Source organism: Varanus komodoensis, unplaced genomic scaffold (assembly GCF_004798865.1).
Source record: "Varanus komodoensis strain SLA01 unplaced genomic scaffold, ASM479886v1 scaffold11, whole genome shotgun sequence".
Lineage (NCBI taxonomy): Eukaryota > Metazoa > Chordata > Lepidosauria > Squamata > Varanidae > Varanus > Varanus komodoensis.
The window spans coordinates 9,891,240-9,907,597 of NW_025335317.1; the positions used below are offsets into that span (position 1 = coordinate 9,891,240).

A 16,358-nucleotide genomic window follows, 5' to 3' on the forward strand; every position below is an offset into this window, starting at 1 on the left:
AAGTAGTACTTCTGGCAGTATTCCAGCTGAGCCATTCAAAATCTTAAAAGATGATGCAGTAAAAGTGCTACACTCAATATGCCAGCAAACTTGGAAAACTCAACAGTGGCCACAGGATTGGAAAAGGTCAGTTTACATTCTGATCGCAAAATAGGGCAATGCCAAAGAATGTTCAAACTACCGCAGCATTGCACTCATTTCACATGCTAGCAAAGTTATGCTCAAAATCCTACAAGCTAGGCTCCAGCAGTATGTGGACCGAGAACTACCAGAAGTACAGGCAGGATTTCGAAGAGGGAGAGAAACTAAAGGTCAGATTGCCAACATACGCTGGATCATGGAGAAAGCTAGGGAGTTCCACAAAAACATCTGCTTCTGCTTCATTGACTATGCTAAAGCCTTTGATTGTATGGATCACAACAAATTGTGGCAAGTTCTTAAAGAGACAGGAGTACCAGACCATCTAATTTTCTCTTGAGAAACCTATATGCGGGTCAAGAAGCAACAGTGAGAACTGGACACGGAACCACTGATTGGTCCAAAATTGAGAAAGGTGTTTGGCAAGGCTGTATACTGTCGCCCTGCCTATTTAACTTCTATGCAGAGCACCTCATGAGAAAGGTGGGGCTGGATGAATCACCAGTTGGAATTCAGATTGCTGGGAGAAATATCAACAACCTCAGATATGCAGATGATACCACTCTTATGGCAGAAAGTGAAGAGGAACTAAAGAGCCTCTTAATGCAGGTGAAGGAGGAGAGTGCAAAAGTTGACTTGAAACTCAACATTAAGAAAACTAAGATCATGGCATCCGGTCCTCTCTCTTCCTGGCAAATAGATGGGGAAGAAATGGAGGTAGTGACAGATTTTATTTTCCTGGACTCCAAGATCACTGCAGACGGAGACTGCAGCCAAGAAATGAAAAGACGCTTGCTCCTGGGGAGGAAAGCTACGGCAAATCCAGCATACTAAAAAGCAGAGACATCACCCTGCCAACAAAAGTGCATATAGTCAAGGCTATGGTTTTCCCAGTTGCAATGCATGGCTGTGAAAGCTGGACCATAAGGAAGGCTGAGTGCCAAAAAATTGAGGCCTTTGAATTGTGGTGCTGGAGAAGACTCCTGCGAGTCCCTTGGACCGCAAGGTGATCAAACAGGTCAGAGGAGATCAACCCTGACTGCTCTTTAGAAGGCCAGATCCTGAAGATGAAACTCAAATACTTTGGCCACCCAGTGAGAAGGAAGGACTCACTGGAGAAGAGCCTAATGCTGGGAACAACAGATGGCAAGAGAAGAAGGGAATGGCAGAGGATGAGGTGGCTGGATGGAGTCACTGCAGTAGTCGGCATGAGCTTAAGTGGACTCCGGGGGATGGTGGAGGACAGGAAGGCCTGGATGAATGTTGTCCATGGGGTCGCAGTGGGTCAGACACGACTACGTGACTAAGAGCAACAACAACACTTCTGATAATGCAGCTCAGAATAGCATTTGTCTTTTTTGCAGCTGCATCATATTGTTGACTCATGCTTAGCTCTATTATGTGTCTTAAATTTATTTATTTATTTATTTATTTAAAGTTTTTCTAAGCCTTCCCCTACAAATGTCTTGGGACAGCTTTCATTATATTTAATATCTTACTGTTATTCAGTTAGGGAGCAATTATATGACTTTTGGACAGGATCTGAGAAGCAATATGTTTTATATTCTCAGCTCTGAGATCAGTAACTGCACTTCAGTCTTTGAGTTGGAAATTGGAGCTCCACATCCACTCCTTTGCAGCCAGCATGGAAAGCACAACCCTGGCTATTCCCTGAAGTTGGTAGTATGACCTTGAAGAGTGTCGGAGGAGGAGGGAGTGTGGGGGGAGGAGACTGGCAGGTTATCCTGTTAGTAGGCAAAAAAGTCCATCTAGCAAAAATGCCGATCAGGAGGGCAGGCGGGTCACCTCCTTTCCTTCCCCACTCTGCATTGGATACCTGCAAGCCTCCAAGTTTGGGGCCTCATGGGCATCCTGACAGGTTTGTGCCCTTAGTCAAGCAAGTTCTAATTTGAAAGTATTAAAGCCAGTGTAGGTCCATATTCTGTTGCAAATTAACATTAGTATAAGCAGCACAAATTACTTGCAGCAAAATTCATGCTCAAATCCACAGTGGTTTTGTTAATGTGTTAGGATCACACATTTTAAATAGCTGTAGATTGCCTTCACTGCTTTATAACAGAGGGTAGGTTAATAATTTTTAAAAACAGAGATGGGAGGGCAGGCATGTTATCTGTGTTAAGATATTTATTTATTTATTTATTATTTATTAAAACATTTTTATGCCGCCCCATTCGCCGAAGCCTCGGGGCGGCTTACAACATAGATAAAACAAGTTAAAATCCATATAAAATAATCTTAATTAAAACTCACATTATAAAATAAGCCGCCCTGGCCAGATAAAATTCAATTGTATTTAGCATTTAAAATGTTGCTTAAATAAAAAGGTCTTAGCCTGGTGCCGAAAAACAAATAACGACGGCGCCAGGCGGACCTCTCTGGGGAAGTTTTATACCTGCCATTACTATAATTTAGAAGGTTAACTCATTCAGTATTAATAGGTGATTTATCAAAAGATCACAGAGGAGTGCAAGTTCTTTTTGAACTAGGAGTCCAGTCAAGGAGAAACTGACAACATGAGCATTTTACTGAAAATATACATTCTTTCATATCAGTAATGTTTGTTATACATTCAAAACAACATCTCTAGCTTGATATTGGAAATAATGAGCAACATGTAGCAAAGATCAAATAGTCATACTATCTATCATGTAGGGCTGCCTTAGTCACTCATGTCTTCCAATGTCAGCTCTCAGTATAATGTCAGTTGCAAATTCATCCTCTTAAAATTACCCTAAAATAAAAGATCTGAGCCTGGCTTCCCTTAGTTACACTTCTCTATAAATAGTTATCTTAGTTCTCTATAAATAGGGTTTTTTTTTACAACTGGCAGTATCCAGTTTAGCATTTACTTCTGAGAGATGCTGACTTGTACAGCTCAACAACTATAGATTTTGTATAGTCTTTTAATACCCAGCATCCTTCCCACACCTCCTTCCTATTGGTAATTGCTCCTATTGGCAACAAAGAGAGTAGATATTATAAGTAGATCCTCATACTAGCTCTTCTGCAAATCATTGGAGTGATCAGTGCATTTTGTCAAAAATACACCCAAGTTCTTCTTAACTGCAGGTATCATTGCTGAATCTCTAAGTGTATTATATTTTAATTGATGTTTTGTGAGCCGCCCCGAGGCTTCGGCGAATGGGGCAGCAAAAAATTAAATAATAATAATAATAATAATAATAATAATAATGGCTTAAAATAAGGCATATTATTCCAGGTCACAGGACAATTTTGAGAATTGTATTCACCTGCACATTCTCCCACTGAGTTAACAACAAGAAAGATTTTATTTAAGTGTCTTGATCTTTTTCTCCCCATATTGTGTCTAAAGTTTCTTATGTTTCAAATTGTCAACATCTAATTTTTCTGTTTGGACTTAAGTCAGCAATCAAAGGCACATTACCTTGGACTTACTAAAACATACTTCTTACTAAAGTTGCATAGGATCAGACTACAAAAATATCCCCCCGCCCAAAAAAACCCCACAACTATTTTAAGGTGTATCATGGTGTGTCTAGACGGCATCTGAAGCTGTTCTACAGCATGGGAATCAGTGCTGCGAAACTCCTCCACTTTGCAGTTGGCAGGGAAAGAACGGCAGTGGTTAATCTCTCAGGTTGGAAAAGCAACCTCAGGTAGAAAAGTGAGTGTTTAGGAGCATGGGATAGAGGAGACTGTGGGGGCCAGGATACAAGCTGTTCTAGCCTCCCCCACTCTTCAAGGATTCCAGCCAGCAATGGCAGGGAAAAACACATATAGTGAAAATGTAGAGGTGGAGGAGAGAGAGGCTGACTCTGTGTTAGATGCCCATAAGCCTTTGAGTTTGGGGGTTATTAGAACCCCAAAAGGATTATTCCCTTACTGTAGCAGATGATTGTAACATGGATTTGGCAAATTAGAAGCTCAACTCAAACATGAACAAATAGCCATTCCTCTGTGACCCGTGGCTGCTGAAGTTTAACTTGTCAGCAAGAATAGGTTTTTAAACAGAGGCTAAATATACAATACACATCTAGTAGCTTGAGATGTGAAGGCCCATATATAGCAAAGAAAAGCTCAGAAGGATTGCTTTTATTTTTTCCAAAAACTTTGAAAGATTGAATAATGTTGGGCTATGAAACATTTTCTTTTAGAATTTTCAACAGTTTTTATGTATTGTTACGCTACCTTTATTGCCCTCAAATGCTTTCTAAAAACTATGTAATAAGAAGACTTTTATACAACATCTAGAGATATTTTTTTATAAAGTGAAAGCATGGGGAAAATGCTTTTCAAACCCTTCTGCAAGACTCCTAGCTTAATTATTTCTTCTATTCCTTATTAAAATGTATGTCTTAAAGATACTCATATAAGGATGTATGTATGTCTTAAAGATTTAAAGATGCTCCAAGTCATACATGGTTTAACATATGACTAAAGTCATCATATCATGATATGGAAAAAAATTACACTCCTGGCAGCTTTAGTTTTGTTCTACAAAAGTATGTTTCTGGGTATGTTCTGTGTAAATACAGTAGTCGTCAGATCATCATAGAACTTGCTTCTGGAAAAAACTCACAACTGCAGGTTATCCTGCTACTGTCACCAGATGTGACAAAAGAATTTATTTATTTATTTATTTATTTAAAAAATTTCTATGCCGCCCCATTCGCCGAAGCCTCGGGGCGGCTCACAAAGAGATATGACTTATCTATTTTTTCAGAATTGACTTCAAAAGTTAGATCCATGGAACTCATGGCCAAAGTTTTTAATATCTCACTGCTAGGAAATGCAGCCTCAGCTAAGAGTTAACTGCTGTCACTATAGAATGAACAGGAATGGGCTTATGGGGTTCCATAAACTTTTGAGAAAACAATTTTCTTCAAAGGTAGTTTTAGCATTGGTCTCGCTGAGCAACACTCAAGTTGGAATGGTTTGTTGCTATTTAAACAGTACTATTTATCTGGTTAAGCAAAGTTACAGGTCATGACAAGTGAAGGTCAAAACAATTTGAAAATGAAAACCCTCTGTGCTTATGTTTGATCAATTGCTGGGTTACATTTTTATCAAGAGGTACAAAGAGGAAATCACAATTCTGTGTAAGAATTACAGGATTCTCACAACAGATTTGGTTTGGGTTATAGAAATAGGGACTGAATAGTTTTGTTACATCAGTGTGAAGCAGCTCTGTAGGAATAATGTTTGCTTCAGTTACCTTAGATAAACGTGATTCACTTAAACCCTTTCTGAAGTACTTGAGATATTCAGGGAATAGTGAGTCTTATCTATCTCCCCTACCTGTTTTTTCCAGGTCTGAAAGGCATTAATCTTTAAAGAAGCCTTCTTTGTTGTTTTATGAAGCTTGGGTTTTTTAAAAAAATTGATAGCAGCATGTTATAGTAAAATAAAATAATTTTCATAAGGTACTGAAGCCATTTTAAAATGTGTGTGAAAAGACTATTCTTGTCTTAGCAGACCCAAATATAAAGGGATTCATACATTAAAAGCCATTTTTAAAACAAAATCCAGGTAAAAAATTTTTGCACAATGGATTTACATGTGGAATATAGGGTCTGTGACCAAAATGAAATGAGTTGTTTTTTAATAGCTTTGCGAAACTTTTGAATAATTTGTAATGACTAGATTCAAAGGTGTTTCTTATTAATAAGAGGAACAGTGTGGCTGTTTGGTGCTATGTTCCTCCCGTTCTCTTTTTTATTATTCTTTCTCCCCCATCTTTCTCTGCACAGGGTGGGTATTCTGCTCCTTCCTTCTCTCCCTGGCAGGGCTCATTCCAGGGCATCCCTCGGACTGTTCCACCGCAACGCAGACAGAGTGAGTCTGTACTTCTCACTCATATCCTCTCACTGTGCTCCAGTAGCAGTTTCCCTTTTGCACGCACTGTTCATTGTGTAGCATTCTGCTCTTCCAAGCAACAACATAAGACACATGCTACTCTGTGGTCTAACCTCAGCACCTCCTTCACGTACTATACAACTGCAACTTACAGCTTTATGAAAAAACAATTTCATAATAGATCTTAAAACCAACCTGAAAGCTTTGTTTCATCTCTCCTGCAACATACGCCTTGCTTGTGTCCCTCCCTCCCATGGCTTTTTGAAGTGCGTGTCTTGTCATGTTAGTTCGTGTTATTGGCATGTATGCTCATCCAAATATATCTGCATAATATTTGTGGAGATGTGCTCATGCAAGTCGTAACAGTACATGACACATTGCTCTCTTTGGAAAAATAAGCTTCCTTCAGCACCGTGGTTTTTCTAAAAGGTGTCTCTTGTCAGCAATGTGTTCAGAAACATATATGTAATGAAACAAAGAAGAAGTGGCTGTTCTTGCAATGCATGATTTATTAATATTGCTTTATTACCTAGCAACTGCTTGAACTAAACCAAAGTATTTTTGTATAGTTCTTGATACACAATAGAAAATACAATTTTGCTGATTTGTACTATACTGAAATAGGGAGTAGAAAACTGGTAAGTCTTTATATATTGCAGATCATTGGCTTACACTCTTGAAGACGAAATTCAAAATGAGCACCTAATTTGTGCATATGTTAAATTTGCTAGAAACAGAATATGTTTTAAAATACCTGTGTTCTGGAAATTTGATTTATTAAGCAAATGTGCATTTCAAACAATTTATAAAAGGGAACTTGTTCAATGCTGGCATAGAAATAAGCATTCTTCTCTTCAGTGTTTCATATGCTACTAAATTAATTCCATATAGGCAAAGATTCCGATCTTCGGTAGGTACTGCAAATGAGTGTAGCAAACCATTATTGGGAATCTGTGCTGTAGAGAGAGGACCTGCAAGAGAGTGTGAATGGGAGTATCATCATCTCTTGGTCACCCTAGACTCTAGAGTATACAAGACAGGAGCACTGCTCCTATAGTTAGTGCAGCCTTGTGCTAAGTAGGGCGTGTAACCAGAAGCTTTTAGAAGGAGACAAAGTAGAGTTCTCTCCAGCCACTTTCAGTAGTTGTTGAGGGGCATGCTTATGGCTTAGCAACTGAGGGAAAGAGTAAGTGAACTATAATGGTAAGACAGGTCTTTTTAAATTTCTTAATGTTTTCCATATATAACAGTTAACTAGTTTTCTATGATGTGACGTATGAACTGAATGTTGCTAAGAGTGCTAGAAAATCAATGAAATGATATGAAAGTTTCCACTGGAATACACATAATGTAATTGCTTGCTTCATGCAACATAGTTTTCCCAAAATATGCCATATTGATTACCTAGACAAATCCTGATAATGAGAGCCCTTGTATGTGGACTGTGTTTGTAGGACTTTCAAAGTATCTTAGTTCTTCTATCAGTGTGGCCTGGATTGGAAAGTAGGGATAGGCCCCATTGACCAGATTTGCTGTGATCTCCTTTGTTTTGGTGATACTTGTCTAGGGGAGGTGATTTTTTTTAGGAACTCTGCCGAACAAACTCCATCTAAGTTTGACACACATTTTTGGAAAATCATATTTTGGGCAATCTGTCCACAGCAATCCATGGGCATAGGCAACCCTGGGTCATGTGGCTCAGTTAGTGGATCAGAAGAGATGACCGCTTACCCCATCTATAGCTAGGAGCCACAACCATATTTCCGTGGCTACAGACAGTGACAGTCAGTGCCTGCCCATCACAGAGAGCTCCTGATAGCTTTTGCAGCGTTTGCCGCAAGACATTGACCAGCAGGAACTGCCTAGCTCCAGCCCATGTCTTGGTCTGAGGGTCCTTCCTCAGGGCTGTCCATTGTGAACAGGGGAGGTGAGACAGTGACTGTGCTGCTGTCACACTGTGATTAATTTGGGTGATACTGCCCTCTGCTGGTTTTAATTTGGGAGCAAAGAAAAAACCTGGTAGGTCCTAGAGGATGAGGGTAGGTCCTGCCTCAAACTGTGCGACATCTTTCACTTGGCCCTGTTATGCATCTAGAGTTTCGATCGTGATAACTTGAGGATAGAATTTCGCCACACCCGATCAAATAGCCTAGCTGTACAGTTTCTGGAAATCAGTTTCTTCATGACTGCATGGAAGCAGTGAGGCAAGTCTGAAATAATACAGGATTTGCAATTATGCAAAGACAATGAATGCTGACAGAGTAGTTGTGGTTTAGAAATTAAGAGTAATGGAAATACCCTGAGTCATTAAAGAGAAGGGAAGCCAAAAGAGATATGGGCTTTTAGTATATTACACAGCATTTTTAATATGGATAATGGTAGACTATAGAATAATACCTGTCAAAAATATTAGATAAATTAAAAGGCTATGTTAATGGTAGAACCCATCTTCAAATGACCAGAGATAGTACAGAGGCTGAGATCCTGATAAAGGTAAGTAGAAATCATGTGCATTGAAAATTTACTATAAATTTTGTAATAAAATAAATTTGTAAACATCGGGAACCTATGTGCACATTCAAATGGAAGCTGCTCTTAGAGTAGATAGGTACATTTACACTGTAACATAAATAAAAGCAAGGGTACTCTCTGGTCATGGCAATTGCTCATTGTTGTGTCTTGGTCCTCTGACATCATTGTCCTTGTCTTTTTCTTGTCTATGCTTTCCATTTTGCTATTGGCAAGGAGTTGAGGAGTTAGTCCATTACTTCTATGATAAAGCGTGGTACAGTACAACTTCAGATTTCTTCCCATCTCCTCCTTCCACTTCTTCATTATTGTATTTGCTCTCTGCATGGTGCATGCATGTCAAAGTTTTGCATGCATTTGTCTTGTTTTCTTCATACCTTACAATGTTAATAGGAAAAGGCTTCTCTGCTCTTCTTAATAAATCGAGGTCAATGTTTCATCTTTCTTGTGATAAGCAAGCTAATCACATTACCATGCCTGTAGTCTTCAACATCCTACTGAATAGTATCAAGCTGTATGTGAAGTTGCAAACTATTGGAAATAATGTCCAGTTTACTCTCTGTGTCAAAGTGATTGTTCTCTTCATTAATTTTCTGCTACTGAGCACACAACAACTTATAGAACCAGTCTTCATAGATTATTGTGTCAGGGTATGTTTGATTCTTTATAACTCGCACATCTAGAGAAATCTAATAATGGATACATTTTTAGAAACTACATTGACGACAAAAATATATTTGCCAATGTATGTTCTGGGAAAAGCAACTGGTCTTAAGAGTTTGAGCTGGAACCTGCTCGGCTTACATCTCATTCTGCTAATCATCAAGCAACACTGGCCTTGTATGCAATAGATTGACTGGATACTTTACAGAACAGTTAAATCAGCTATCGTTTATTGATTCCAGTTAGAGCAGGAGCAAATGTCTAATTAAGAACATCATCAATTTGAAAGTGGTGCTTATGGAAAACTACTTTCTATTTCTATTGTGAATTTCAATAACTCAAATCAAAACAAACATAAAAATTAAGTATTACAGTTTTCTTACATAATATTTGAATGTATCTATTACATTAGATAACATATGCAATGTGCACCCATATATATATTATGCATGGCAAGATATGCTATTGTTCTTGGGCATAATTTTGCGTAATCTTCAACAAAGGCTACAAATGTCTATGCATTTGTGAATTTGCAGATTACGCCTAAAGAATACATGCTCAAAACTAGAAATTGTCGTTAATTTCTCAGTTCATCGTGTTATTGAACATGGCTGTTTGTCCTTCCAATTGTTGTAAAGTTAGCCTTTTAGCTATTAAAAGGCTGCAGAAAATTCATTTGCACGACCTTGCATTAAGTTCTAGGAAGCTGGTAGATAGTTGGAAAGAACATACACATCAGTAAATATAAAAGATCTGTCTATCACAAAGTTTATTTTTACTTCTTCCCAAATAAAAGTGACCATTGCACATTGTCAAGCATATGAGTAAAAGAAGCATTAATTGTGTTATACCTCTAGCAGTTAATTGATTTAGACAAACCCTTATTAAAAAGATATTGTGGCATCCAGTGCTCCCAAAGTTTTTGCTGAATTAAAAATAACCTAAGGTTTAGTAACTTTTCTGAGATAGATGCCCTTAACAAAATACGGCAATCTAATTTATTGTTCCATTTTTGCATAGTTGTGCATATTTATTCACCTCTGATAGATATTTAGAAACCTTGATCATGGGTTGATAGACCTGCTCAGTCACAATTAGTACTTCCAATAGCACAGGGGACTCTGAAGCTGTAAAAATATCAGGGCAAAACCTAGATTCAAGCAAGTGTTTCAATTGCCATTCAGCCTTAGCTAATAAATCATATGTAGCAAACAAAGCAAAGATTTTCAGAAAATTATTAACGGGACTCACGAGTTAATCCAAAGTAAAAATCAGTGTATCTGTCCAAGTCTGCCAAACATTTTGCTTTACTAATTTTTAAATCTGTGTTTCCCCATGTTATTGTTGACTGCAAAAATGGATCTTATTGTAACTGATGTGTGCCACACTTCTCTTACTGTAGTAGGAAGTACACCATCCACGTGAGCACATTTGGAGTCCGGAGCAGTCTGTTTGGGGGAGAGGATCGAAACATGACAATTCCAAAGCTGAACAGGATGGAAGGTCTAATCTGAGTGGAAAAAATCAACATTCAGGAAAACAAATAGGCCAAATAAGATAAAGCAAGATCAAGGAAGATCAGCTTATCTCATTGGAAGTTGCATCCTTTTCAGAATTGAGTTTGGTGGAGTAGATTTTCATAAGAATTTATGAAAGAAAGCAAAGTTTTTGAAAATATTTGTCAGGTATACATATAGGAATGCAACATAAAACATGAACAGTTCAGGGACTGAAACATAGAAACAGAGTGAGTGAGAAGGGGTCTCCCGGGCCATCTAGTCTGACCTCCGGCACCAGCCGGCTCCGCTCATGACATGCCCACCATGTGCATGTCCAACCTATCTTTGAACACCCTTACCAATGGGGCCTCAACCACCCCCCGTGGAAGCCCATTCCACACCCTCGGGGTCCTAACTGTCAGGAAGTGCTTATACAGAAAATACATTCATCTTGAGTGTATTTGTTCCTGTGCTCAACTTTAAAGATGCCCAGCTGTTAATAACCTTTAAGATCTTGTTTGTTCTTAATCATTTGAGAGAGATCTCTAGGGTTGAGTAAGTAATGAAATACTGGCAAGATCTGAATTGCCAGTTAGATAGTAGTAAGATAGAGTATCTTCAGTCTGTAGAAATTCAGACTTTGACCAGTTAATAGAATAATAGGACATGTAACTGAATTAATGAATATTAGCATTCTTGTTGAATAGCACATGCCAGGGGTTTCAAACATACAGTAAATATCATTGGGAAAAGTCGGCATCCCTGTTTGGTACCTTGGAGAAAAATCCCTTCATTCTGACAGTGGCTGAATAACTTGTTAACAATCCACCAAATTAGAACAATTCCTTAATCCTGGTTTTGGGAGCTGCTTCCATTTATTCAGTCACTGCCTCCCTTTGCTGATTTGCATCATTTATTTCCTGCTTTTTTTCTCCATTGAATGATTCCAGCTAGTAAGGAAACATATGGTGAATAAAGCATGGTGGAATAACAGAATCAGATTTAGCTCTGTGCCAGTATCCTTGAAGTCAAAGGTACATGGTCCTCACTTGAGTTTTGTGCAGAGGAACCCAGTCTCCTGCTGCTTGACTTGCTATATTGTGCTGAATCACTTTTCTCCATGAATGCAAGTGGCTGGTTAGCTTGGAGAGGACCTCTCATCCAGGACTGGGAAGACAGTCTCCTTGGTTTTCCCAGTGTGACTTCTGCCTTGTAGATTTTTTTCTCCAGGCTTCCACACAGAAAGCGCAAGGAGGTTGGGAGGGAGGGCGCAACTGTTCCACCTTGGGCGCAGTCCACCTTGCAGCAGGACTGCAGATCCAGGTTCACCCACCCACCCACCCAGGCTTGTCCACCACCCCCCAGCCACAGTCACACGTTTCCTTCTTGCTTTTTCACAGACACATAGAGAGAATTTATTAGTGCTGCTGCTAGAATCAGAGCAGTGTAAAAAAAGAAGTTGCCAGAACAGTTGCTTTGGTGGTGGCGACAATGAGAGTACAGTAGTGGCACAGACCACCTTCCTCCTCCTCATGCCAGATAGGCCCATGAGAGACAGATGAGCAGACTGCAAGGCTGCCTCCCCCTCCACACACACACACACACCATTGCCACCACACAGTCAAGTGGGTGAGAAGCAGCACCTTTAGGAGCCCAGCAAGACCTTTCTGCTGCTCTGAATTTTTCCTGCAGTCACACAGGAAAGACAGTTGGGCTGGGGCATGTGGACTTACCTCTGTGCCAGTCCAGGACCAGGAAGACTAGCCCAGCAAGGGCCTCTTAGAGTCCATGGAAGACCATATAAAGAATCCCCTGTGTTCCACATGCCGGCAGATATGCAATCCAGGGGCATTCCCAGAGACTCGAAGCAGCCCATTCCCTTGCTCCTGGCTCCAGCAAATGGTTTAACCATAAGGAGAGCAGCATCTTCCCCTCCCTAGGGGTGCGGGTTTCTCAGAGGCTCAGGAAAAGGTCATGTTGAAGGTCTTGGAAGTGAGAATGTGTCAGATTAAAGTCAAAATAACTACCAGGCAACAAATAAATCCAGAGAGTGCTTCTTCAGAAGTGAGTCCAGAGAGACTGAGAGAGATCTTGTCCAATGCAGTGCAGCTGGTTGTGCTCATGTTGCTTCAGCACCCACTGCAAGAATAGTCAGCATAGCAGAACCCAATCCAGGCACAGGTATAGCTGCAGTTTAGCACTGACTCCCACCCACATAGGTGAGAGGAAGGAGATACACCAAATGCATTTCTGGTCCAAGGACCCTGCCCAGAAGAAGCACACCTGATTCTCCTTACCTCCAAGCCCAAAATGAAGACTGGAGAGAGAGGGAAGGAGGGAGGGAGCAGAGAACAAGATCTGATACCTATTCTTATACTCTTCCAACTGCCTGGGCTCTATATTTTTCTCTGGATCCTTTGGATTCCAAGGTGGGGAAGCTTCCAGAAAGGGACAGGCACAGATAGAAGCCTTCACACGTCTGCCTGTGCCACCAGAGGCTTTCCTCAAAATACTTTCCAAATACTTCACCATTGTTCAATTGGTAACCAAGAGAAGGGCCCATCATCTACCTAGGTCCAGACTAGGAGCACTGTGGGGTGGTAATGGCCTTTCCAGAACCCCCTCTATCACTGCCAGCAGCACCCTGCACTGAGCGCTGAGGAAATCTTACATAGGGAATCATCTGGGCTGGCCAAACCTAGGGCAAACTATTACTGCTGCAACAGGCTTTATTGCATATGTGAAAATGTCATGCAGGACTGAACACACTGAGTGTGACCTAGTGGTTGCAGTCACCTTAAAGATACTCCTGGCTTTGGAACATGATGGATTTCCTACAGACCAACATGACGAGTGGGCCAAATTGACTCTGCTTTGAAGCCTTGGCCACATTCTTCTGGGTGATGACCATGTGTACCATTGTAGTGTGAAGTATCTACACGAAATCAAAGAGTCTGCTTTAGGACAGAGACCTGGGGAAGGATACACATGAAATCTTACCAAAAATAGCCAGAGCATCAGCCTCCCTAGTCAGCATGTCCCTGGAATCCTTCCATCTTGGAGCAAGTGCCACACATCAAGCACCATGCCAACAAGGGACATTTGGCAATGCAACTGGGACATTCACAGAAAGACAAAGGCTAATCTGGTGAGTATCCCATTTGTGATGAGTTGGACAAAATCCTAGTGGAAACCAAGGACAAGAAGAAGGTCATGCCAAGCATAAGAATGAAAGAGGTCAAGTGCTTAATAAAAGCCAAGCCCTTTAGATTTCTTACTTCCCTTCCAGCTATGTGCCAAGAGAAAGCAAGCCCAGATGGCAGCAGGGTCCCAAACCCAAGCCAGGAACAAAGAGAAGATAACCCCACCAGGGAAAATGTCCAGCCCAGAGTGACTTCCAGTTTTCTCTTGTGGGATGTTTGATGCACAGCTTCTGCAGTGCCTAGAGGCACCTTTTCTCTGACCAGTGGATTCTGGAGATGGTATAGGATGGCTTCTTTCCGGAATTCCAAAAGACACCCAGGGACCAGTTCTTTGGGATGCAGCAACTAAGGGACATTGCCACACTTCTGAGGACTCTAGCAGCAATACAACTCCTCCTGATACTGGTCAGAGGATGAAAAGGAACAGTGGATTTTCTTTATGTTCTTCATGGCCTCAAAGAAAAACAGGGAGACCAGGCTCATTCTAGAAAGAGTGATCCACTACCCAAGAAAGCAGAAGTTCCCAATGGAATTCCTAATATCTATATGGGAAAGGCTTAGAAAGGTGGACTAACAGAAGTATATCTTCATACACTTCATACACCCTTCAATGAAATGTTTCCAGTCAGGCTTCTGTTTTTGGACCAGGACCAGCCACAACCTCCTTGCCCCATCCTGCTGATCCCAGTGAATTATCTAAGGTCAAAGGTGTCCAGGTCATCCTTACCCAAATGATAGCTTCATCTACAAGCAGGGCAGGGTGGGATCTAGGGCCTGCAGAACGAAGCTATGAAACTGTTCAGGTGGGTGCAGGCATGCATCCTCTCTGTCAGGGCAGAACATCTGAAAGCTGTTTTAAGCATCCAAATTGACTGACCCCTGGACCCAGGGGAATAGTCACTCCACTCTTAGTTGTTCAGGACACTGATAGCCCAGCCAAGGCCACCCAGCCTTGATGTCTTCTTTCCTGGTATATAGACCAGAATGCCAATCTGGTCCCAGAGTTGTCACTACCAAGAAAAAGGCACCAAGTTCATAGCTCAAATTTCCTGCCAGTGGCCCTGAGGCTTTCTGTATGTCTTCCCACCTCTGCCCTTCATCATGAGGGTAATCCAGAGTGTGAAGGTTTGGTAGGCAGAAGTGATCTAGGTAGCCCCAAAATTTCTGACAAGACCAAGAGTTGATCACATGGACCCCTGGTGCTGATCCTGTGGAGTCGTCTTGGCCCCATCTTCTTCAAGCAAGGACTGTTTTCATGTCTGGCCCCACTTCCAGTGTTCCGAGGACCCTGAACAGCCTCTCGCCATTCTTCACCCAGCCTAAAGAAGAAGCGTCATTTTATGCCATTCATCAAGACTGCTGTCAGTTATCAGATGGATAATTAGCACTTAGCAGCACTTAGTTTCCTTTTCCTCTCTACTGTACTACATAATTCATCAATAACTCCTTCTTTTAAGCCTTTCTCTCCTTCAGTGCACCATGGAGAAGCAACAGAAAGGGAACAGAAGAGCTATACACAGGAATGACTTAAACAGGGAAGGCAGGGGAGCTGGTGAGCACTTGGGTAGTAATCACCATTCCTCTCTGTTCTTTTCCTCTAGATGTTAAAACTGGGGTGGGAGTGGGGGAGCAGGGTCAGAGCTCAGAAAGAAGTTCCTTTCTTTCACACAGTTTGCCCCCTCCTTTTTTTCTTCTACAGTTGAGTACTCCCATCAGATAGGTGCTATGCTAAAATTAAGGCTGTTACCTATGAATGGATTTGAGAAGGTGTGACTAAAATAATTTCTCCTCACTTTGCCATGAAGCTTCCTGGGTGACTTTGGGGTCAGTCTATCCTACTTCGCAGGGTGGTGGTTGTGAAGATAAAAGTGAAGTGGAGGGTGAGCTATGTAAGCTGCATTGGGTTCCTTGCAGGAGAAAAGAAGGTGGGATATAAATGTGATAGTATATCACATTATTAGTATACTAATTATTAGTATACTAATCCTCAAATATTTTGTACATCTTTATATTCCCCCCCCCGCCGTGTTGCTTATTTTATAATCTCCATGAGTCAGTCTCTCACACTCACACATACCTTCCTTTCTGCATCTCTCTTCTGTCTGGATAAAGGCCAAGTTGTACTGATTTCAAATGCATTTCAGAAAATAGAAGGAGAGTGGGAGGAAGGAGGGTTCACTTGAACATTCTGCAAAGCTGACTTACAGAAATAAAAGTATTAGGTAATGCAACTTGTAAGTAGGGTGGTAGGAGGTCCTACGGTTAGATATAAATTGTTTAACTATGTAAGCAAGGCAATGCGATGTGTGGCTCATCATGGGATATACCCGAGATGCCGAGGCATGTGGTGATGGGATATAAAAGTTTTAAATAAAATAAATAAAATGCTCAGTAATTGCAATTGCCTTGTCCAAAAAATAAAAATCACAAATGAAAAATATCTCCATCCTCTGTTCTCGTTTCTCTC

General features: G+C 40.8%; 1 protein-coding gene across 5 annotated transcripts in view; it reads left to right on the plus strand.

Annotated features, from left to right (window-relative positions):
• The window catches only part of CCSER2 (coiled-coil serine rich protein 2), a 68,592-nt gene that overhangs the window by 42,803 nt on the left and 9,431 nt on the right, over positions 1–16,358 (plus strand). Inside the window, exon 10 of one of the 5 annotated variants that reach the window (XM_044420357.1) lies at positions 5,892–5,976. The exons of the other annotated variants lie outside the window; for them this stretch is intronic. Coding sequence (XP_044276292.1) covers positions 5,892–5,976 — 85 coding nt within the window. The remainder of the gene's footprint in view (positions 1–5,891; positions 5,977–16,358) is intronic. 5 annotated transcript variants of the gene reach the window in all.